The sequence below is a fragment of the Lacerta agilis genome, chromosome 16, assembly GCF_009819535.1.
Source record: "Lacerta agilis isolate rLacAgi1 chromosome 16, rLacAgi1.pri, whole genome shotgun sequence".
Classification (NCBI taxonomy): domain Eukaryota; kingdom Metazoa; phylum Chordata; class Lepidosauria; order Squamata; family Lacertidae; genus Lacerta; species Lacerta agilis.
In genome coordinates this window covers 19472955-19490809 of record NC_046327.1, presented here as the reverse complement: position 1 = coordinate 19490809, position 17855 = coordinate 19472955, and the positions used below count along the sequence as shown (strand labels likewise).

The following is a 17855-nucleotide window of genomic DNA, read 5'->3' as shown; positions in this document are numbered from 1 at the left end:
AATTATATATATACTTGTGAGGTGAAATTGTCCACAATCCATTAGTACAAAAGCAAAACAGAAGAAACACAATAGAGACCAAAAGGCAGTTTTATGTCGACCAAGTGTTTTAAAAGGCTCCTCCCCCCACCACCGCCATTTTGGTCACACTCCTGGACCAACCAGTTTGTCATTTTGAGATGTCATCTCTCTCATTACATTACATTACTTCTCCATTTTCAACCCAACAAATGCTCCTGCCTTAGAAGCCAGCAACCCCTGCTTTCTGGTCAGGCACAAAGGCGCTGCCTTCTGGCCTCCTCACCTGCTCAGCCATCTCTTGCTGATGTGAAGAGTGGTAAAGGCACACGAGGTACCTCATCAGTCTCCGCAAGCGCCAGAATCTCCGTCCTGTGGGAAGTAAGACCAGAGGAAGGAATGTGTGGTCCCCCCACCTACTCCATAATCTAGACCAACAAACAAATGTACGCAGTTACGGAATGCTAACTGGAGAGAACTTGGCCAATTCTCTTTTATTTCTGAAGGGGCAAAAAAAAAAAAAAAAAAAACCCTGCACAAGCCATTCAGAAAACAATGTCAGATGTTCCCTACAGTAGGACGACAAAGGCTTGTTCGCACATGGGTGAACATCCCCTGATGACTCAACACATGGTGGCTCACAACAACTGAATTTGTCAAAAGCGTTGTGCTTGGGTTGATGTGCAATCGCATAAATGCACTTGCGATGCCTCATCTATGGCGGCTCATCCACACATGCAAGCGACCACCTGTTGCTGCAGGCATCAAGTGATAAACCAGTATATACGTGATCAAGTGGGATGGGAAAAGAAATTGCTGGGAGGGATGAGTTTTAAAGGCCAAATGATGAGGCACAGCCAGGGATTTATTCAGGGCGATGGCGGGACCAGATACCGGGATGGAATTTCCATAACACCTCAGCTAAGAAAGGGGATGGGAAGCAACATGACTGAATTTGTGAAACAACAGAAATCATGTAGCAGCATGAAGGGAAGCCTTGGCAGGAGATGTGACCAAACTATAGGGCTTCCTGTATCTTCACTCCACATGTTCCTGTTTTCCTCCAAGTGAGCAAAGATGATTTGATGACGGGACTCATGATCCACTGTGTAGCATCACACTTGCGCTCTCTATTCCTCTCCCATTTCCCACAGAACAGACGGGCAAGGGCAGTCAAGCTTCCAAGTGCTGACTGGGATGGCCACCAGCTTTGATGGCTTTAAAAGAAGATTAGACAAAGTCATGGAGCAATACCAGTTGCTGAAAACCACAGAAGGGGAGAGTGCTCTTGTGCTTGAGTCTGGCTTGCTTGGTTTCCCATAGCTATCTGGTTGGTCCCTGTGAGAACAGGATGCTGGACTAGATGGGCCACTGGCCTCATCCAGCAGACTCCTCTTACGCTCTTCTGTCCCACCCCTAGACAACAGGGTACCTGGAGTTTCCTGAGGGGTTGATGACTCTGGCAACGGCTTGTGAGGAGCCACTGGGCCATTGGGTGGTTCTGAGAAACTGCTGATGAAAGCAGGCTGTTGTGGAAGCTGCAGCAGAAAGATGAGCAAAACAAGGACCAGGACTTAACTTTAAATATTTTTCATCTATTTTGCAACTTTCCCAAATACTCTTCGCCTACATTATTGCAGCAATCTCTGCATTAATCTCTCCAAACATACATTACAAACAAAGTAGGACTTACGTTGAATGAGTGAATTCTCAACAGGTGAGATTTTAACCAGAGACTTCCAGGTCCAAATCTCATCTTCTTATATAACAATGCTGCTCTTGTTCCCCCCCCCTTTCCTTCTCCCCACTCCTGTTCCTTCTTTCACTCTCCTCTTGGGCTCCGTTCCTCACCTTTTCCTTCACTACCTCAGGCTTCTCCTCTTCATCCTCATCCTCATCCACAAACGCAAATGATTCGTGCTTCCACCTGTGCCCATCATATGGTGTCTCAGCCATTTTCTGTTGTTGTGTTTCCCTGGCCAAGCGCAGACGGCGCTCAGTGCTGAGGTGCCTGAGCAGAAGGGCCTGGAGCTCTGGCCTCTCCACGGAGCCCAGCAGGATCATGGACTCTACAGGAGGAGAGGGAAAGAACAAAAGCAGGTAAGGCCAGGTAGGGATTTCTTCCCTTTTCCCAGGGACTCAGCTACACTGGTCAATTATATCATTACAACTACCAGTATGTTATAAACATGTACACCAGATGGCTCTGTAGAGCAGTGATCCATCACCAATGGTATTTTGCACTGAGAGCTTTTATAGCATTTTTTTTCTATAGCATTTTTTTAAATCAGTACAGATCCAGCCCAGCACACATGTGGCCTGGCAGCTAGTTGTCTAAACCACATGGATTATCACAAGTAGAAGGCCCCAAGTAGGCTGCTGAGTCGACTGGACCGTCAAACGGGTGGAGGAAGGTGGGTGCGGTCTGCCCTGGGTGTCAACACTGAGGGGGATGACAAAATGCCGGGCAGCACTCGCCGCGGGGTCTGCAGCACTCCCGAGCCACGCGTCTCTCCTGGGAGAGATGCGGTGGCTTGGGTGCGTGCAGGCTCTGCGCTGCCCAAACGGTCCGCCGGCTGCCTCCCCCCAGTTGTAGGGCGGCTGAGTGGGAGAAGGCAGGCAGACTCCAGAGGCCCCACAGTGCGCCCTGCCTCTATGGGTAGCTCACCCCACCCCTATGAGTGGCTTGCGCTGCCCCAGGCGCCCAAGTGGCTTCCTCCACCGCTGTTGCCAAACCCATATGTGGAAGACAAGGTCTCTCTAGAATGACCCATGGGTCCTGATAAGCATTTTGTCTAGAAAGTCCAAGAACCAGGCTCTAGTCATGCAGCAAACAAGGTGCCACTGAAGCAGATTGCCAGCATTGTCAAACTGCCAGTCACATCAGCCCCACCAAGTACAACTAGGGATAGTGAAAACTTTAGTCCAGCATGGGGAGAGCTCAATGTTGGCTGCTATTGCTTTGAAGGCTGGATCATACTCTAGTCCCCACCCTCCATGACAGGCCAGTTCTATGTAGGCTCAAAGGCAGAGAAGTGTCCACTTAGTATCTCTAGGAATGCCACTTCAAGGAGGGTGACCATCTCCACAAGTTCTAGAGCACTAGTCTTTTTGAAAAAAGAAAACTATGTTCAGAAGAGCTCTTGGAAGCTTATATTTGGCTCCTCGATGAGAAAACCAGGAACAGTAGACATGTTTTCATAAAAGACAACTTCCCTATCTTTACTAGGTTTCACCCTTTGCAACATGTGGTGTCAGAGAAGTCTTAGTTGCATTCTAGGCCTCTGGGGCCCATTCTCCGAACATGTGGGGTAAAAATTAAGACTCAACAGGGCTCCGGCCAGTTTCCTGCAAAAGAACCAACTGTATTGCATAGAACATGCCCCAGAATCCTCTCTGCAAACCTCTGGAATCCCATGGATGCAGAAAGTGTTCTTTGAAGGTAGAATGTTTGGGAAACACTGTCCTAGAGACCTGCCAGAATCAAAGCCATTTTGGATAGGAAAAGGTGGCGCCCAAGGTTGTTTAAATCTTTGGTCTGGTGCCAATATGTGGTGGTATAATTTTCCACTTGGGAAATTCTGCAAGGTCCTGGTTTTCTTAGCCAGAGCTCGTTGCAGCCAAACAACCTGCTTCTGGCTCTCATCCTAGCTCTCAAACACATGCCTAACTGCACTGCTGTCCCTCTAGAAATATACTCATCTTTCTCCTGTGCCTCCTCCCTCTTCACAAATAGTATGAGGTTTTCACACAGAGCAGCAGCAGTTGAGCCCACTCTGTATCTGACATTGGCCTGTTGTAGCCTCCTCTCCCACAGAAAGCACCGGTCCATCGAGCCAAGTGGTTGGTGGTCAGTTCCTGCTGTTCATGCCTTCTGTTGCAGTTTCCCTCTTCTCCTGCCAAGTTCTCTGAGCAGATTCCTCAACCCTCTCATAACTCACAGAATTGTACAAGGCATCAGAAGTGACAAAGGCATTCACATGACTTATTATTAGGCAGGTGTTCAGGGTTGGTTGTTGTTTTTTAGTAGACCTGAGACCAGTTCTGGTGGAGTTTGATGGCTGCACTGAAATTTTACTGTTTCAAGACCAGGAAATATACATAGATTATTTTTCACCCTGGAGGCGTAGAGCCTACAAACTAGACTTGGGAAAGTCGTTGCCCTCTAGGACTAGCTTGGGAAACCATTCATGAGCAAATACAGATAAGACTTTGGAGAATTAGTAGAACATCAACAGGAAGAGGTGGAAGAGGGCGAAAGAGAAGAAAGTGCAGAAGGAGAAGAGATAGGTAGAGAAAGGGAGAAGTAAGGAGGAAGGGAGAAGGAGAGAGGGAGGGCTAAGAGGAGAAGAAGTTATAAAAGTAAAGAGGGTAAAAAGTTAAAGTTAGAATATAGGAGGAGGGTAGGGGAAGAGTAAAGAGAAGGAGAAAGGATGGATTTGAAAGTACTATCATGGAACATAAATGGTTTGAATATTAAAAGCAAAGAGAAACAAAATAGAACATACTTTAACAAAAACTAGATATTATTTGCCTACAGGAAACACATGTAAAGAGACAAGACAGATGTTTATTGGTAAACAAAGGGTTGTGCCAAAAATTCATTTTATCAGACCACACGGCTTCTTCAGGCCATGTCCCCCAAAATAAATAAAATACTAACAGGATCAAAAAATAATAATCCAATGAAAACCAGAGTTGTGTTTAAACAAAATGTGAGAATGAAACCATGCAGATAGTTTGGCTTAGTGCTAATTGAGTTTCCTCTGCCCACTAACAATATGCTATCATGCCAAGGAACTGACCAGGAATTCAATTCTTGGGTTTGCTGAGCACCAAAGTGCTTAGGGAGGGATTGGGGGGATGTGAACTGCCTCTGAATTCATCAGTGAGTCTGGTCCCTTGCCCATCTCACCTGGTGAATCCACAAGAGGAAAGGTCTTGACAGTTGTGTGCTCAAGTGCAGCCTGCAGGTCCCGGTATTTGCAGTTGGAGGAGATGAATTTCACGTCGCACACCATAATATCCTCCACAAAGATGTTGTATTTGCTTAAGTGGGCGGAAGGGAAGAAAATGAGTAAGTTAAAAAAGGAGGGGTTGGCTTAATTAACTAATTTGTCAGCTAGTTAGTTAATAGCCCTCCACCCACCCACCCAACAACAACAACTGTATTCTGCTCGAAGAATCCTCAGGGCAGCTGCTACATATAAGATTGTAGTAAAATTCAGACAATGAAAATATAGATAGATAGATGACTATGAGAGATAAAATAGCAGTACAATACATAGGAGGAGAAATTCTACTTAAAATAACTTCAAGTGTCTGCCAGAATTATATACTGTATAGGAGACTTCTTGAAACAGACTATCAAGCAGGCTGGCCAAAGGACTCCAGGGAGGGAGTTCACTAAGAGGGGTCCCCCCTTCTGAGAAAAACACTGCCTCACACCAGTTTAATGCTGCTGCCACTTGGAACAGGACCCTATCTGATGACTGAAGAACTCAGGAAAGCCCATTTGGGAGAAAAGCATTCCTTGAGGTAGCCTGGATGCAGGCGATTTGCTTCAGGAAGAAGAAGAGTTAAGGTCATAGAGAAATGGAAGCAATGCAGAGAGGCTTGCCTCAGACGGAGGCAGGAAATAGACTGTGGGCTTATCCACACTTCCTCTTGTCCTGCTGCTCTCCCCCAGGGAACACCACTTTTTAGCACTCAATCGGAGCAAACAGCAAATTGAGTTTTCCCCAGATCACCATTTGGTGTCTTCTCTTGCTAAAGAAGAGGATTTCCCTCGGAAAGGGGCGAGGCAAAAAAGGAAACTGCTCGGACACAATATAGGGCACAAAATTTCAACACCCATCACTGCCTCAATACAGTTGTGCGCTTCCATCCCTGGACTCCATTGATAACGGCTTCTCCATGCAAACCAGGAAGTGACCTCTCCAGACAACGTAAACGAATCTTCTTATCACTGCGGCTGCAATCTCCTGGGTGACGCAGACGCCGTTAGGCAGCTGAATGCGCGTGCATATTCCTGTCCATTTTCCTCCCCTGCTCTGCACTGCCCTGGGCAACATGCAACCCACACTACACCACTGGGTGGACTCAGCCGCACCCCCTTCTCATCATCTCATGATTTGACTCCGTTCCCTCCCTCTCATCCCCTCTTATTATTATAATACCTTATTTGATTCCATCCCAAGTCCGGCAAATAGGGCAATTTCTTAACTTGGATGATGCTGTCGTAGAGACTTGGCTGCAAACTCTGGGCCACCATGTTGGCAAGGATGACAGCCACCATCATGGGCAGGATGTGGGAGATCTGACCCGTCAGCTCAAAGCAAATCACTGCTGTGGACACCGTGTGGCTCACTGCACCAGTCAAAGCGGCAGCTCCTTTCCCCAATTACAGGGCATGGAGAAAGAACGGGAAAGTTAGCAACATATGGACCATCCATAGCTTAGATTGAGTTTTCAACCTAAGGAAAAAAGGGGTGTGGACTTACCAATCACGGCATAACCTCCAGGTAAGATTTTGTAAACAATGTCATCGAAGAGAATCCCATCAGGAAAAAACCAGGCCATGATTTCACCAACCAGGCGTCCAAAGGCTGCACCTATAAGCCATCATGAGATCACTGGTTAATACAAGATCAATAAAAATTCTTTCACCTCCCTGCCTTCATAGCTGTTCTGCGTCTAAGTGTGTTCTGCTAACAATGTACAAGAAAATATTGAGCACTGGATTCAGTTAACGAGTCCCACTAGCAGAAGGCAGCAGAAGGTCTTCCATTAGCACAATTGAGCTTTTCACTCCTTCTCATCTGTCTGTGCCTCCCCACCACCACCACCAATTAGCTCTGGGGTATTGGGGAAACCCCCAGAACAGCCATGGGGTGGTTCTCTAATACCGCAGAAGAAGAAGAGAGGAGATCATTCCATCTGGCAAGCTGAAAGACTTACGCTGACAGAATGATCTTCTAGAGTCCTGTGTTGGATTTCCCCCTGTGCCTCAGGATTTGCTAGCAGGTGGCATAATTGATACTTGTGTAATATAATAGATGCACACAGGGCTTGAGCAAACTAACCCACACTTTTTAAATTTTAAAACTGTATGTCTGCAGAGGAAGAACAATAAGCTTACTGCTGCTCCTTTGGCTCAAGAGGTCTATACTTCAGCTCAAAAGAAGAGTTGCTTTTCATTTCTATCTTCCTATTCTGACCACTAGTAAGTTTTCTTATCGAAGGAAGGTATTGTGTTGGAGCCACATGAACAGGAATGGTGCAGTCCAGCATTTGTGAGTTGTAGGGAGTGGCTAGAGAGTGAGAAGGGGCAGGGAGTGAGAAGCCAGCTACTAGCTGAAATTTCAAGGGACTCTCTAATGGGGACCAGAGGGGAAGAGAACCAGGGTCCCAATCATTTCAAAGAAGCACCATCCAACATGAATTTGCATCTCTGAGCAGATCAACACCATACATTTAAAACCCATTCAAGTGCAGCTTTAAAGCATAGTTCCCCCCACACAGAGCTACAGTTCCCAGCACCTTTAACAAATGACATTTCCAAGCATTCGGGGGCGGGGGGGGGGGGAGTCACGTGTGTCAGAGGTGCTTTAAACGTGTGGTGTGGACCTACCTTCATTCAGTTCTTCCCTCTCTCACAATCCCAGCCTCTGAAAAATCCCCCTCTGAGGAAAATGCAGAAACTCACCCAGCACAAACACAGGCATGAAGCCTCCGCAAGGTATCGGCATGGTAGTGGCAATGACAGACATCCAGAACTAGGACAGAGGTGAGAGGCAGCAATAGTTAGTGTGTGGCCTCTCTCACGGCTCTGCTGAACTTACTCAGAAATGGACCAAGAAGATGACAGATGTGGGGAAGGAGCAAAGGAGTTGCAGATTTGGGGGAGGGAGCATAAAACCAACAAGGGCAGTTCAAGCAAGCCAGACGCGTACCCTAGGATGGCTGACTGCCCAGGACAGGGATGGTCAATCTGGCTTATTCCCTGTCCCTTCTCAGTCTCAGTCTCAGTGTCTAGTCTGGTTAAAAAGGAAGTTAAGTGTTCATAAAGGTATTCTGGAATTTTGTGCTTCTCTTCAAACAGCAGCCACCCCAAAAGCAGACCTGTGTATGTGAGCGCACAAAGAATAAGCTTGTTAATTTTTTTAGCTGTTTTGAGTACGTTGAGCTGGTCTCTCTTGCCGGAAGTATCTCATTCTGACACCTGTTTTCTTTTCTTCACCCCCTGTGTGTACATCCCCCTGGGGCTGGTGCAGAGGTGCAGGGAAAGAAATAAAGGAGGCTCGGTTTTGGAAAGAGGATGGTGGAGAATTGGTGGGGAGAGTCAAGTGTTTATACCTACAGTTATTTTGAACCTTGAAGGTGCTGCAAACTGGGGTCTCTGGGAGTCTGTGGCATTGTTAATGTATTAGCTGCCTGCAATAGCGGTTCTTTTGCCCCCTCTTATACTCTGTTGTTTGCGGTTTGTAAACCAATAAAATATTACAAAGGCACCCTAAGGTTCTGTACTCTCTCTCTCGTCGAAACAAAACTGCCATAAGCACTGCCCCCGGAATTTTCTACTGCTCAGAAGCAGGAAACATGTACTGTAACTACATTTTTTCCTATAGGACTTTCATTAAGCTATGCAGGAGGGAAGACTTCACGGCATTGCAGGCAGCCCAAGAGACATATTTAGGTTACTGCTAGCAAAGTGATTTCTAGTTGATGGTACAAAAGGAGTTGCGCCTAATGGAGAGTATTCACCAGTTAAAATTCATAGAGGAGAACTTTGGGGCGCAGGGAATAATTTCGCCTCTGCATGAAGCCAATCTCGTTCAGTAAGCCTCCCCAATATGTGTAGGTAGGGAAACACTGGTGCCCATTGTGTAGATTGCTTGATACTTTCAACTTCAATACTTGCTACAGCACAAGAGGCTATTTTCTGTCACCCAGAAGATGGAGCAGACTTTTCCTGCATGACTGGAACTCGCAGGGAGACAGGTTTTGGCTGAACATCAAGAGAAGCAGCATGGCAGCAAGAGCGAACCAGCAGTGGAATGATTACCTTGGGAGGAGGTAGGCTCTCTCAGAGATATTTTAGCAGAGACTGGAAGGGATGCTACAATTTCATCCCGCATTGAGCAGCAGGTTAGATTAGGGAGGGACCATGTCTATGATTCTGTGAGCCAGCTGATAAATCTCCAGTAAGGCAAATCAAACCTGAAAACACTCTCCGTGAACACTATGCAGAATACCTGTCTTCATGGCTGTTGCCAGCCATGTAGAAGCAGGGTCCCCCAGCGCTTATCGTCTATGGCTCCCAGTGCTACATAAAAGATATCAGCTCCAGGAAGACTTAACAGTGCTGCCAGGTGAGCAGCTCTTAAGTAACCTAATCATTGGCATTCAGCTGCAAGCTATGAGTAGATTCAAGGTTGATTTTCCAGACTATTGGAGGTATAGCATTTTGTGTGCTTGTGCATCCAACACAGCCACCCAGGTGGGGAAGTATAGTTCCCCTGAGCTTTTCAACCACTTATTTCATTTGCACTATAGCACCTTTTAATGCAATTCCAAAGGGAGGATCACATCCCACCAACTACCACGTCCATCTTCTTCCCCTACCCTGGCTGCAGGACAGATTGAATAGAGGACATACTGTATTCAGGTTGTTTCCACACCGGGGCCCTTTAGTGCCGCTGAGGCATTGCTTTTCAACAACCAGTTGGAAACAGAATTAACCTAGTGATTATGTTGTTGTTGTTCAGTCGTTCAGTCGTGTCCGACTCTTCGTGATCCCATGGACCAGAGCACGCCAGGCACCCCTATCCTCCACTGCCTCTCGCAATTTGGCCAAACTCATGTTAGTAGCTTCGAGAACACTGTCCAACCATCTCATCCTCTGTCGTCCCCTTCTCCTTGTGCCCTCCATCTTTCCCAACATTAGGGTCTTTTCCAGGGAGTCTTCTCTTCTCATGAGGTGGCCAAAGTACTGGAGCCTCAACTTCAGGATCTGTCCTTCTAGTGAGCACTCAGGGCAGATTTCTTTGAGAATGGATAGGTTTGATCTTCTTGCAGTCAAGAGTCTCCTCCAGCACCATAATTCAAAAGCATCAATTCTTCGGCGATCCGCCTTCTTTATGGTCCAGCTCTCACTTCCGTACATTACTACTGGGAAAACCATAGCTTTAACTATACGGACCTTTGTCAGCAAGGTGATGTTTTTGCTTTTTAAGATGCGGTCTAGGTTTGTCATTGCTTTTCTCCCAAGAAGCAGGCGTCTTCTAATTTCATGACTGCTGTCACCATCTGCAGTGATCATGAAACCCAAGAAAGTGAAATCTCTCACTGCCTCCATTTCTTCCCCTTCTATTTGCCAGGAGGTGATGGGACCAGTGGCCATGATCTTAGTTTTTTTGATGTTGAGCTTCAGACCATATTTTGCGCTCTCTTCTTTCACCCTCATTAAAAGGTTCTTTAATTCCTCCTGACTTTCTGCCATCAAGGTTGTATCATCAGCATATCTGAGGTTGTTGATATATTATACACAGCACTTTATACTGGACTATATTCTCCATGACAATCTCAGAATGCCCCTCCCCATATGGGCAAGTTCTCCTTACGTATAGTCAGAAATAAGTTATGTTCAGCTAAGCTCCCACACCCTTTAATTAGTGGCTTCCCACTTTCTTTTGAATGGTTATGATAAAAAAGATTAATTGAGTCATTAATGTTTCAGGAAGGGACCAGTTAAAGGGCAATGGCTGCAAATGAACAGGAAGCAACTAATTAACTACTTTAAAATAAAGGGCTACCAAAATAAAGCTACTAATTAAAGGGGTAATAGCCTGAAAAGCTTCTATAGCACTTGAAAAGTCCATACTCGATAAGGCTAGTGCTGCAATTGTACTTTAAGAAGAAGAAAAATGAGCCTGAAAAAAAGATAGAAGGATATCACAGAACACACTGGGATGCAATTATTTGACAATGACACTGTGTGGATTGTCCATGGCAGCTAAGTAAACTGACATTATCCCTATTCCAGACTAAGTGGCTGATGTGAAAGAAACCCCCATTATCCCTGAATGTTCTCCTGCATGATCTGGGATGAATCAGGGTGTCTCATCCACTACATTAAACTCTCTCCAATAAAACCTCTTCAGTTGGCCTGGTCGAAAAGAACATACCAATTGCCTTAGAAAATAACGAGCTGTTTCTCTGAGGACTTTACAGCTCACTGCTCCCACTAAAGGAAAATAGCTGCAAGGGGCTAGGAGGAAACAATCTACATTCAGCGTAGTCAGGTAGGCTCCCTACCTTCATGACGAAGAAGAGAAGAATGATGACAAACACACTGACTTTGGGATGGATCCAGACTGCAGACCTTCCCAGGATCTGGGGGTCCCCTGTATGCTTTACCCAGGTGAAGTTATCAAAGAGGCTGCTAATGGCTTCTCTGGGCATCAACTGCAAGGAGAGACAAGGCAATGAGGGACTAGGCTTTCGCCACAAAGGGAACAATATTCTGTTTGGAACTGTGTGTATTAAGTGCTAAGAAACCATGTGTGTAGGCTCTTTGTGATAAGGTAAAACAAAATTCAGCAAGGACTGATGTTTGTGATCTGCACAAGTTATACAAATTGAACAAATAGGATCACCTGGTCTTATTTTGCTTCCTCTCGCCTCTGAGGTTTCATGAGAAATTGCCTGCACACTTTCAAGCATATCTTCATTAAGAGCTAGGAAAATACTGCATTGGCTTGTGAGTTTTTGTCTTTTCCAATGAAAACTGAGAGACTCAGGAAGCTGGATTCTGTCGCCAGTACCACTCTCTGCAGGTCTCTGTACTCCAATGAAATCATGGCACACACAAAGCCCTGCTTATATCTGGATGTGAATTGCAGAGGCTCTTTCTGTACTTTCAGAAACAGTTCTGCCTTCGACATCCTCCTGTTCAGTTTGTTCTTATAAATACCTCTTCATGCAGCCGAGAGGTAACAATTGTTCAGAAACCAAAAGGTTTGCAAGGAGGAAATCCAAGCTCTCACTAATTCTGCGTCCATTGTGCCCCCACCAATGGTTTGGGAAGTGGTATACGCACAGCACACTCTGTGTATTGCTTGTTGTTTCTTATGAAATACTGTGCTTTGATGACATTGCTCCCAAACCAGCTTCAAATTGACAAAAGGAATGACGTAGCTACATTTTAAGCCAGTAACGTGTAAAGGTAAAGGTAAAGGGACTCCTGACCGTTAGGTCCAGTCGCGGACGACTCTGGGGTTGCGGCGCTCACCTCGCTTTACTGGCTGAGGGAGCTGGCGTACATCTTCCGGGTCATGTGGCCAGCATGACTAAGCCGCTTCTGGCGAACCAGAGCAGCGCATGGAAATGCCGTTTACCTTCCCACCGGAGCGGTACCTATTTATCTACTTGCACTTTGACATGCTTTTGAACTGCTAGGTTGGCAGGAGCTGGGACCAAACAACGGGAGCTCACCCCATCGCAGGGATTTGAAGCACCGACGTTCTGATCGGCAAGCCCTAGGCTCTGTGGTTTAACCCACACAGTACCATATTTTGCAATATAATTGTGAGCAGATCACAGTTCACAGAACCACTGTGCATGTGCTAGTTCAGTGGTTCCCAAACTTTTCCTCACGCACCACTTGAAAATTGCTGAGGATTAACAAATTTTCTGCTGTCGGAGCAATTTCAATGTACTGTACTAGATGCTATATAACTTTAATTGCATTTTTTGTTTCTTTTATTTATTCTATAATGTACTTTACTGTATTGTGATTTGAATTCTCCCAAAGATATCCCGCAAGGCAGCGGAAGTTTAGGATCAGAATTTTCCTTTTCCTAGACAGGCTACTTTACAGAACGTGCAGAAACAGCCTCTTGACCATTGGATCCACACTTAGTCTCGCCTGCTGAATCCTCCAGAGCCTGCCAATACTGCTTTAAAGGTATAGTGCTGATGGGACCACATTTAGAAACTTGTGTAGAAACAGGTGGCACAAGTGCCTTATAGCAGGGGTGCCCAAACTTTTTTCAAAGAGGGCCAGATTTGATGAAGTGAACATGCATGAGGGCCAACCAAAGTTGTTGACCTTCTTTAGGATTGAAGTTGTTGAGCTTTTTTTTAGGATTTAAAACTGCCACAGGGGCCACATTAAACCGACTGGCGGAATGGATTAGGCCCCCGGAATGGACTTTGCTCATGCCTGCCTTATAGGAAAGACAAGATCCTCCATCTTCCTTTTAATCCAGCAGCGAATCTTCTTCAGGGCCAGATTCCCTCACAAGCCAACCTCCCAAGGGCCACACAGCAGCAGTGACCCGTGTCAGAGCCCAAAGTGGGCCATGCAACAGATTGGATCTTTGTACAGTGGGCTAGGTACAGCCACAGGTTTCTAGGCACATCCCACATGGACTTCTTTCCATGCACAAGATGTGTCATCAAGGGCACATTTCACCCACAGCAAAGTGCTCTGGGGACTGTGCCAGTGGAAGGTGGGGGAGGGGAGGCAACTTGAGGGCCAGACATATAGGGCCTGAGGGCCACATTTGACTCCCGGGCCTGAGGTTCCCTAACCTGTCTTAGTCAATGCAAGGTAGGATGGGATTACTACTAGTTTCCTTCTCAGCATGCACACAAAAGAGAGAGGAATGGCGCTAGTTCACTCCCCAATGGAGTGATAGCACAATCAGTAGAGAAGTCCCGTCCCCCCACAGCTGATGGAAGCTACTGCTGTTGGAAAACTAGGCACAGACAAATTCTAGGTTGAGAAAACGTACCCACGTACACACTCATTCTGTGAAATAGGCTTTAGGCATTTATGGACCTATAACAATATTCCACCTCTCCAGCCATAAACTGCCCGAAGCCGGGGGGAATGTCAAGGACGCTATCACAAAGGTTATAACCCCTGGATATATAAGGCGGCTAGAATAGAAAAGAAACAGAAGTTAAGTGCCAACATACATCAAACCCAGAAAAACTGCTGCAAAAGCCCCTCTCCCTTGTTTAAATCAAACCAGAGAGCAATTCGCCTCGCCTCCTAACCCCAATGAACTCTGTCAAGGTCTCTAGCCTGACTTCAACAATATCTGCTTTCTGCAAAACAAGAAGGCATTGTGATATTTCAGTTGGCAGCCTTCCTTAAACTTATTCCAAAAGAAAAGCGATACTCATGAAAGACTATTGTTTACTTCAGGGGTCAGCAAACTTTTTCAGCAGGGGGCCGATCCACTGTCCCTCAGACCTTGTGGGGGGCCGGACTATATTTTGAAAAAAAAATAATAATGAATGAATTCTATGCCCACAAATAACCCAGAGATGCATTTTAGATAAAAGCACACATTCTACTCATGTAAAAAACCAGGCAGGTCCCACAAATAACCCAGAGATGCATTTTAAATAAAAGGACAGCATGTAAAAACACGTTGATTCCTGGACCGTCGCGGGCCGGATTTAGAGGCGATTGGGCCAGATCCGGTGCCAGGGCCTAGTTTGTCTACCCATGGTTTACTTTCTACATTTAAGAGCATTTCCTGTGTCATGTTTTGCGCCCGACCAATACAGTTTGCATTAAAATGAAAATCCCCATCTTCCCTATAAAAAATCGGAGATCAATGCAGCACAGGGTCTTTTCAGATGCTTCTAATGAACATTTACTTCCCAGAGGCTCCTACTGGCTGGGATTTAGAGCAGGGTCATTGGTACAGTGGCTGGGCAGGTCCTGCTGCCCCATCCTTGAGCAAAGGAAGAGAATACCTCTATAAAAGCTACTCACTATTTGGTTAGGAATTGACTTAGAGCCGTATGTCGCGCACACACAAACACCTGCCGATTGAAGTAAACAAAAAACGCTCAAGGAACCCAGAGCAGATCCTACGGCAAAGGAAAATTTTAAAAATAAAATAAATGTGGGCATTGCCAACTTTTAAAATGTCCATGTAGATTTTCATAAGAGAGCCCCGTTGGATCATGTTCGGGGCCCATATGAACCTAGGACCCTCTTCCCAAAGCTTAACTTTATTCTTTAAGCAAGGATAAGCAAAAAGTAGGCAGCTGTCAGGGACTGGGCAGAGGAGGAATGGTGGAGGCAACCTCCCCAGCCTGACCCTTCCAGAGAAGAGGAAGACAGTTCAGAATTACAACAGGGGTTGAGGGAGGTCACAGCTCAGAAGCTGATGCGGGGAAAAGCTGGGAAATAATGAGAAAGGAGGAGGAGGAAGCACCAGGAGGGCAACAGCTGACAAACACAGTGTCTTTACAAAGCATTCCAGACCCCCCCCCTCCAGAACCTGCCAAGCCTGAAAAGTAGGAGAGCAAAAAGCTCAAAAGCAGAGGGTGCTGTCAGCACCCGTAGGGATGGTGCAGGAGGGAGTGGAGAGAAGGAAGGGTGGAGATTCACTCGGGACCAACACCATATCTAAGAGGCGTGTTCCAAAAACTTCTTGTACATTCCTGGGCAACCGGCCGTGGGAGTTGCTTGCAGCGCTGACAGCCGCATATCCAGAAAATAGGGAGTACTAAAAACAAACAAACCCTAGAGCCTGGTCGTACAAATACCAGCAGAATGAGAGGGTATTGCACTTCAAGTTGCAGCTGGTTAATACCACAGTGGTACCTCGGTTTATAAACTTAATCCATTCCGGAAGTCTGTCCTTAAACCGGAACCATTCTTAAACCAAGGCGCGCTTTCCCTAATGAGGCCTCCCACCGCCGGTGCCCTTCCACCATTCAGATTCTGTTCTTAGACCAAGGTAAAGTTCTCAGACTACTTCCGGTTTTGCGGAGTTCATAAACCAAATCGTTCGTAAACAGGACTGTTCTTAAACTGAGTTACTAGTGTATTTTGAATGCTCCTCCATATAAACACAAACTCTCACTCTCGCTCTCTCATTTAAAAAAATACCAAGCCTCATCAGTGAGCTCAGACCACTTTGTGCACCCCTAATTTTCTGTTTGCAGTAAGGATTATAAAAATAAAAATCAGGAGAGCTCTTAAAAAATGTGAGCCACTACCTGCAGTATTACAGGCCATTCTACCACCTCAGGATGCCATAACCTCATTCCCACCCCATAGCCCTTGGGCAAGCCCTGTCATTTTGTCCATGGGGAAGATTGTTAAGAGAGACAAATGAGGTTCGAAAGAGATACAAAAGGGGTAGATGGAGGGGAGAGGTTAGTTTCTTTCAGCTCAACAAGCATCTAACACCATTTGCAACTGGTGAACTTGTTTTTAAAAAAATAAAAAGTCCCCTTTCCTCAACCCAGCCCTGATAAGTGAACGAAAGCAAGTTCCAAGGCTGATTTAGGAGAAAACGAAATCCATTCTTTGCTATAGTGGCCAGGAGCAAGCAGGATCATAGCTGTCAACTTTTCCCTTTTCTTGCGAGGAATCCTATTTGGAATAAGGGAATTTCCCTTAAAAAAAATGGAAAAGTTGACGGCTATGAGCAGGATCCCAGAGTGCCTTTGAAAGTTGTGTGCAAGCGGGATTTTTGCCAGGTGCAGCTCTTCTCAACCCTTCACGACAGCAAGCCGAATCCGCAGAAATTCCCGCCCAGATGCCATTCAGGGGCGCTGCTCTTTTCCTTTGCATCTGGCCACCTTGTAGGCAGAATTTCTCATGAGAAAAACACGACAATGTTTCTGTTCCGAACTGAGTCATTCAATGGCCTCTCGAAGCACTGCAGTGGTTTTTCCTCCCCTTTTGCTTAATGCTGTTATGTCTAACCTGGATCCTCCAGAGGACTGTTAAGCAAGCAGTAGCTCTGCTTTATACAGAAAATTTTCAACGGGAGGGGGGGTGGGGGCTCGCCTTACATTGTTTTGCATCATGATTAGCCATGTCCCTTTGGGCTTACCCAATTACGGCAAAAGCTGGCAGCTCCTGCAGGTCAAAGGGGAAATCCATGCGGAAGTTTGTTCTGAAGAGGGCTGTGATGGTGACTGTGAAGCGGGGGTGAAAAAGACAGGAAGAATTACGACCATGGAAAAATAGAATGTGAGAGAATTTTAAATGTGTACTACAGAAAGCAGGAGCCCCGGGGGTGGCAGAAAGCATAGAAAAATATGGGATATCAATGCGCAAGCACAAGGGACAGCAAGGAAGCGTCACAGAAGCCTTCCTTTCAGCACTGCCACTGTTCTTAGCACCTCACTTGAAAAGACTTGGTGGTGCGGATGTTATTTTGATATGTTTTGGGACGGGCCTGGAATACTTCTAGCCTTCATTAAGAAAAGGTTTTGCTGTTGCTGTCATCAGGAAGTAGTTCTGGCTCACAAGCAGCACCCCATGGCATATATGTAGTATTTTGATTTGGCTATCTGAGTGATCTGATGGATCCTACACTGAGAAGGGCCTTTACACTGGCTCGATTTCATGCCATTCCCACAGCATTCTTACAGGGTGCATTTTCCAGTACCCCTCTGGATCTTCGACTCTGCCCGTGCAACAATGGAAAGATAGAGGACTTATATTCACTTCTCCTCTACTGCCCACTATATGCCTCAATAAGATCTAGGCTTCTCCCTCTAATCCCACCGACTATCGCCAGGGACGATGACCGCATGAAATATCTACTGGTGGATGCCAACTCCTTGGTTTCACGTGGAGTGGCCATCTACATATTACAGGCCTTGAAACTCAGGACCACCTTTTTGGCCAACTTCCCCTAGCCTTAGTCTTATGTATATTCCCAACATGGACACTGTCATCATGCCCGCTAGCGCTTTTTATTTTATTTGTTTTATCCAGTACGATTTTACTTCCAATTGTTTTAACTCTATCTGTTGTATAATCATGTCAGGCTACTGCC

At 46.0% G+C, this 17855-nt stretch overlaps 1 protein-coding gene across 1 annotated transcript in view; it reads right to left on the bottom strand.

The window, feature by feature from the left end:
* Positions 1-17855, bottom strand: part of CLCN1 (chloride voltage-gated channel 1) — a 65349-nt gene that overhangs the window by 8093 nt on the left and 39401 nt on the right. The window contains 13 exon segments of the mRNA XM_033173171.1: positions 305-390; positions 1451-1556; positions 1870-2087; positions 4934-5067; positions 6198-6411; positions 6522-6632; positions 7727-7796; positions 11338-11487; positions 13885-13919; positions 13922-13968; positions 14819-14897; positions 14900-14916; positions 16902-16986. Of these exon segments, the coding sequence (XP_033029062.1) occupies positions 305-390; positions 1451-1556; positions 1870-2087; positions 4934-5067; positions 6198-6411; positions 6522-6632; positions 7727-7796; positions 11338-11487; positions 13885-13919; positions 13922-13968; positions 14819-14897; positions 14900-14916; positions 16902-16986 (1352 nt within the window).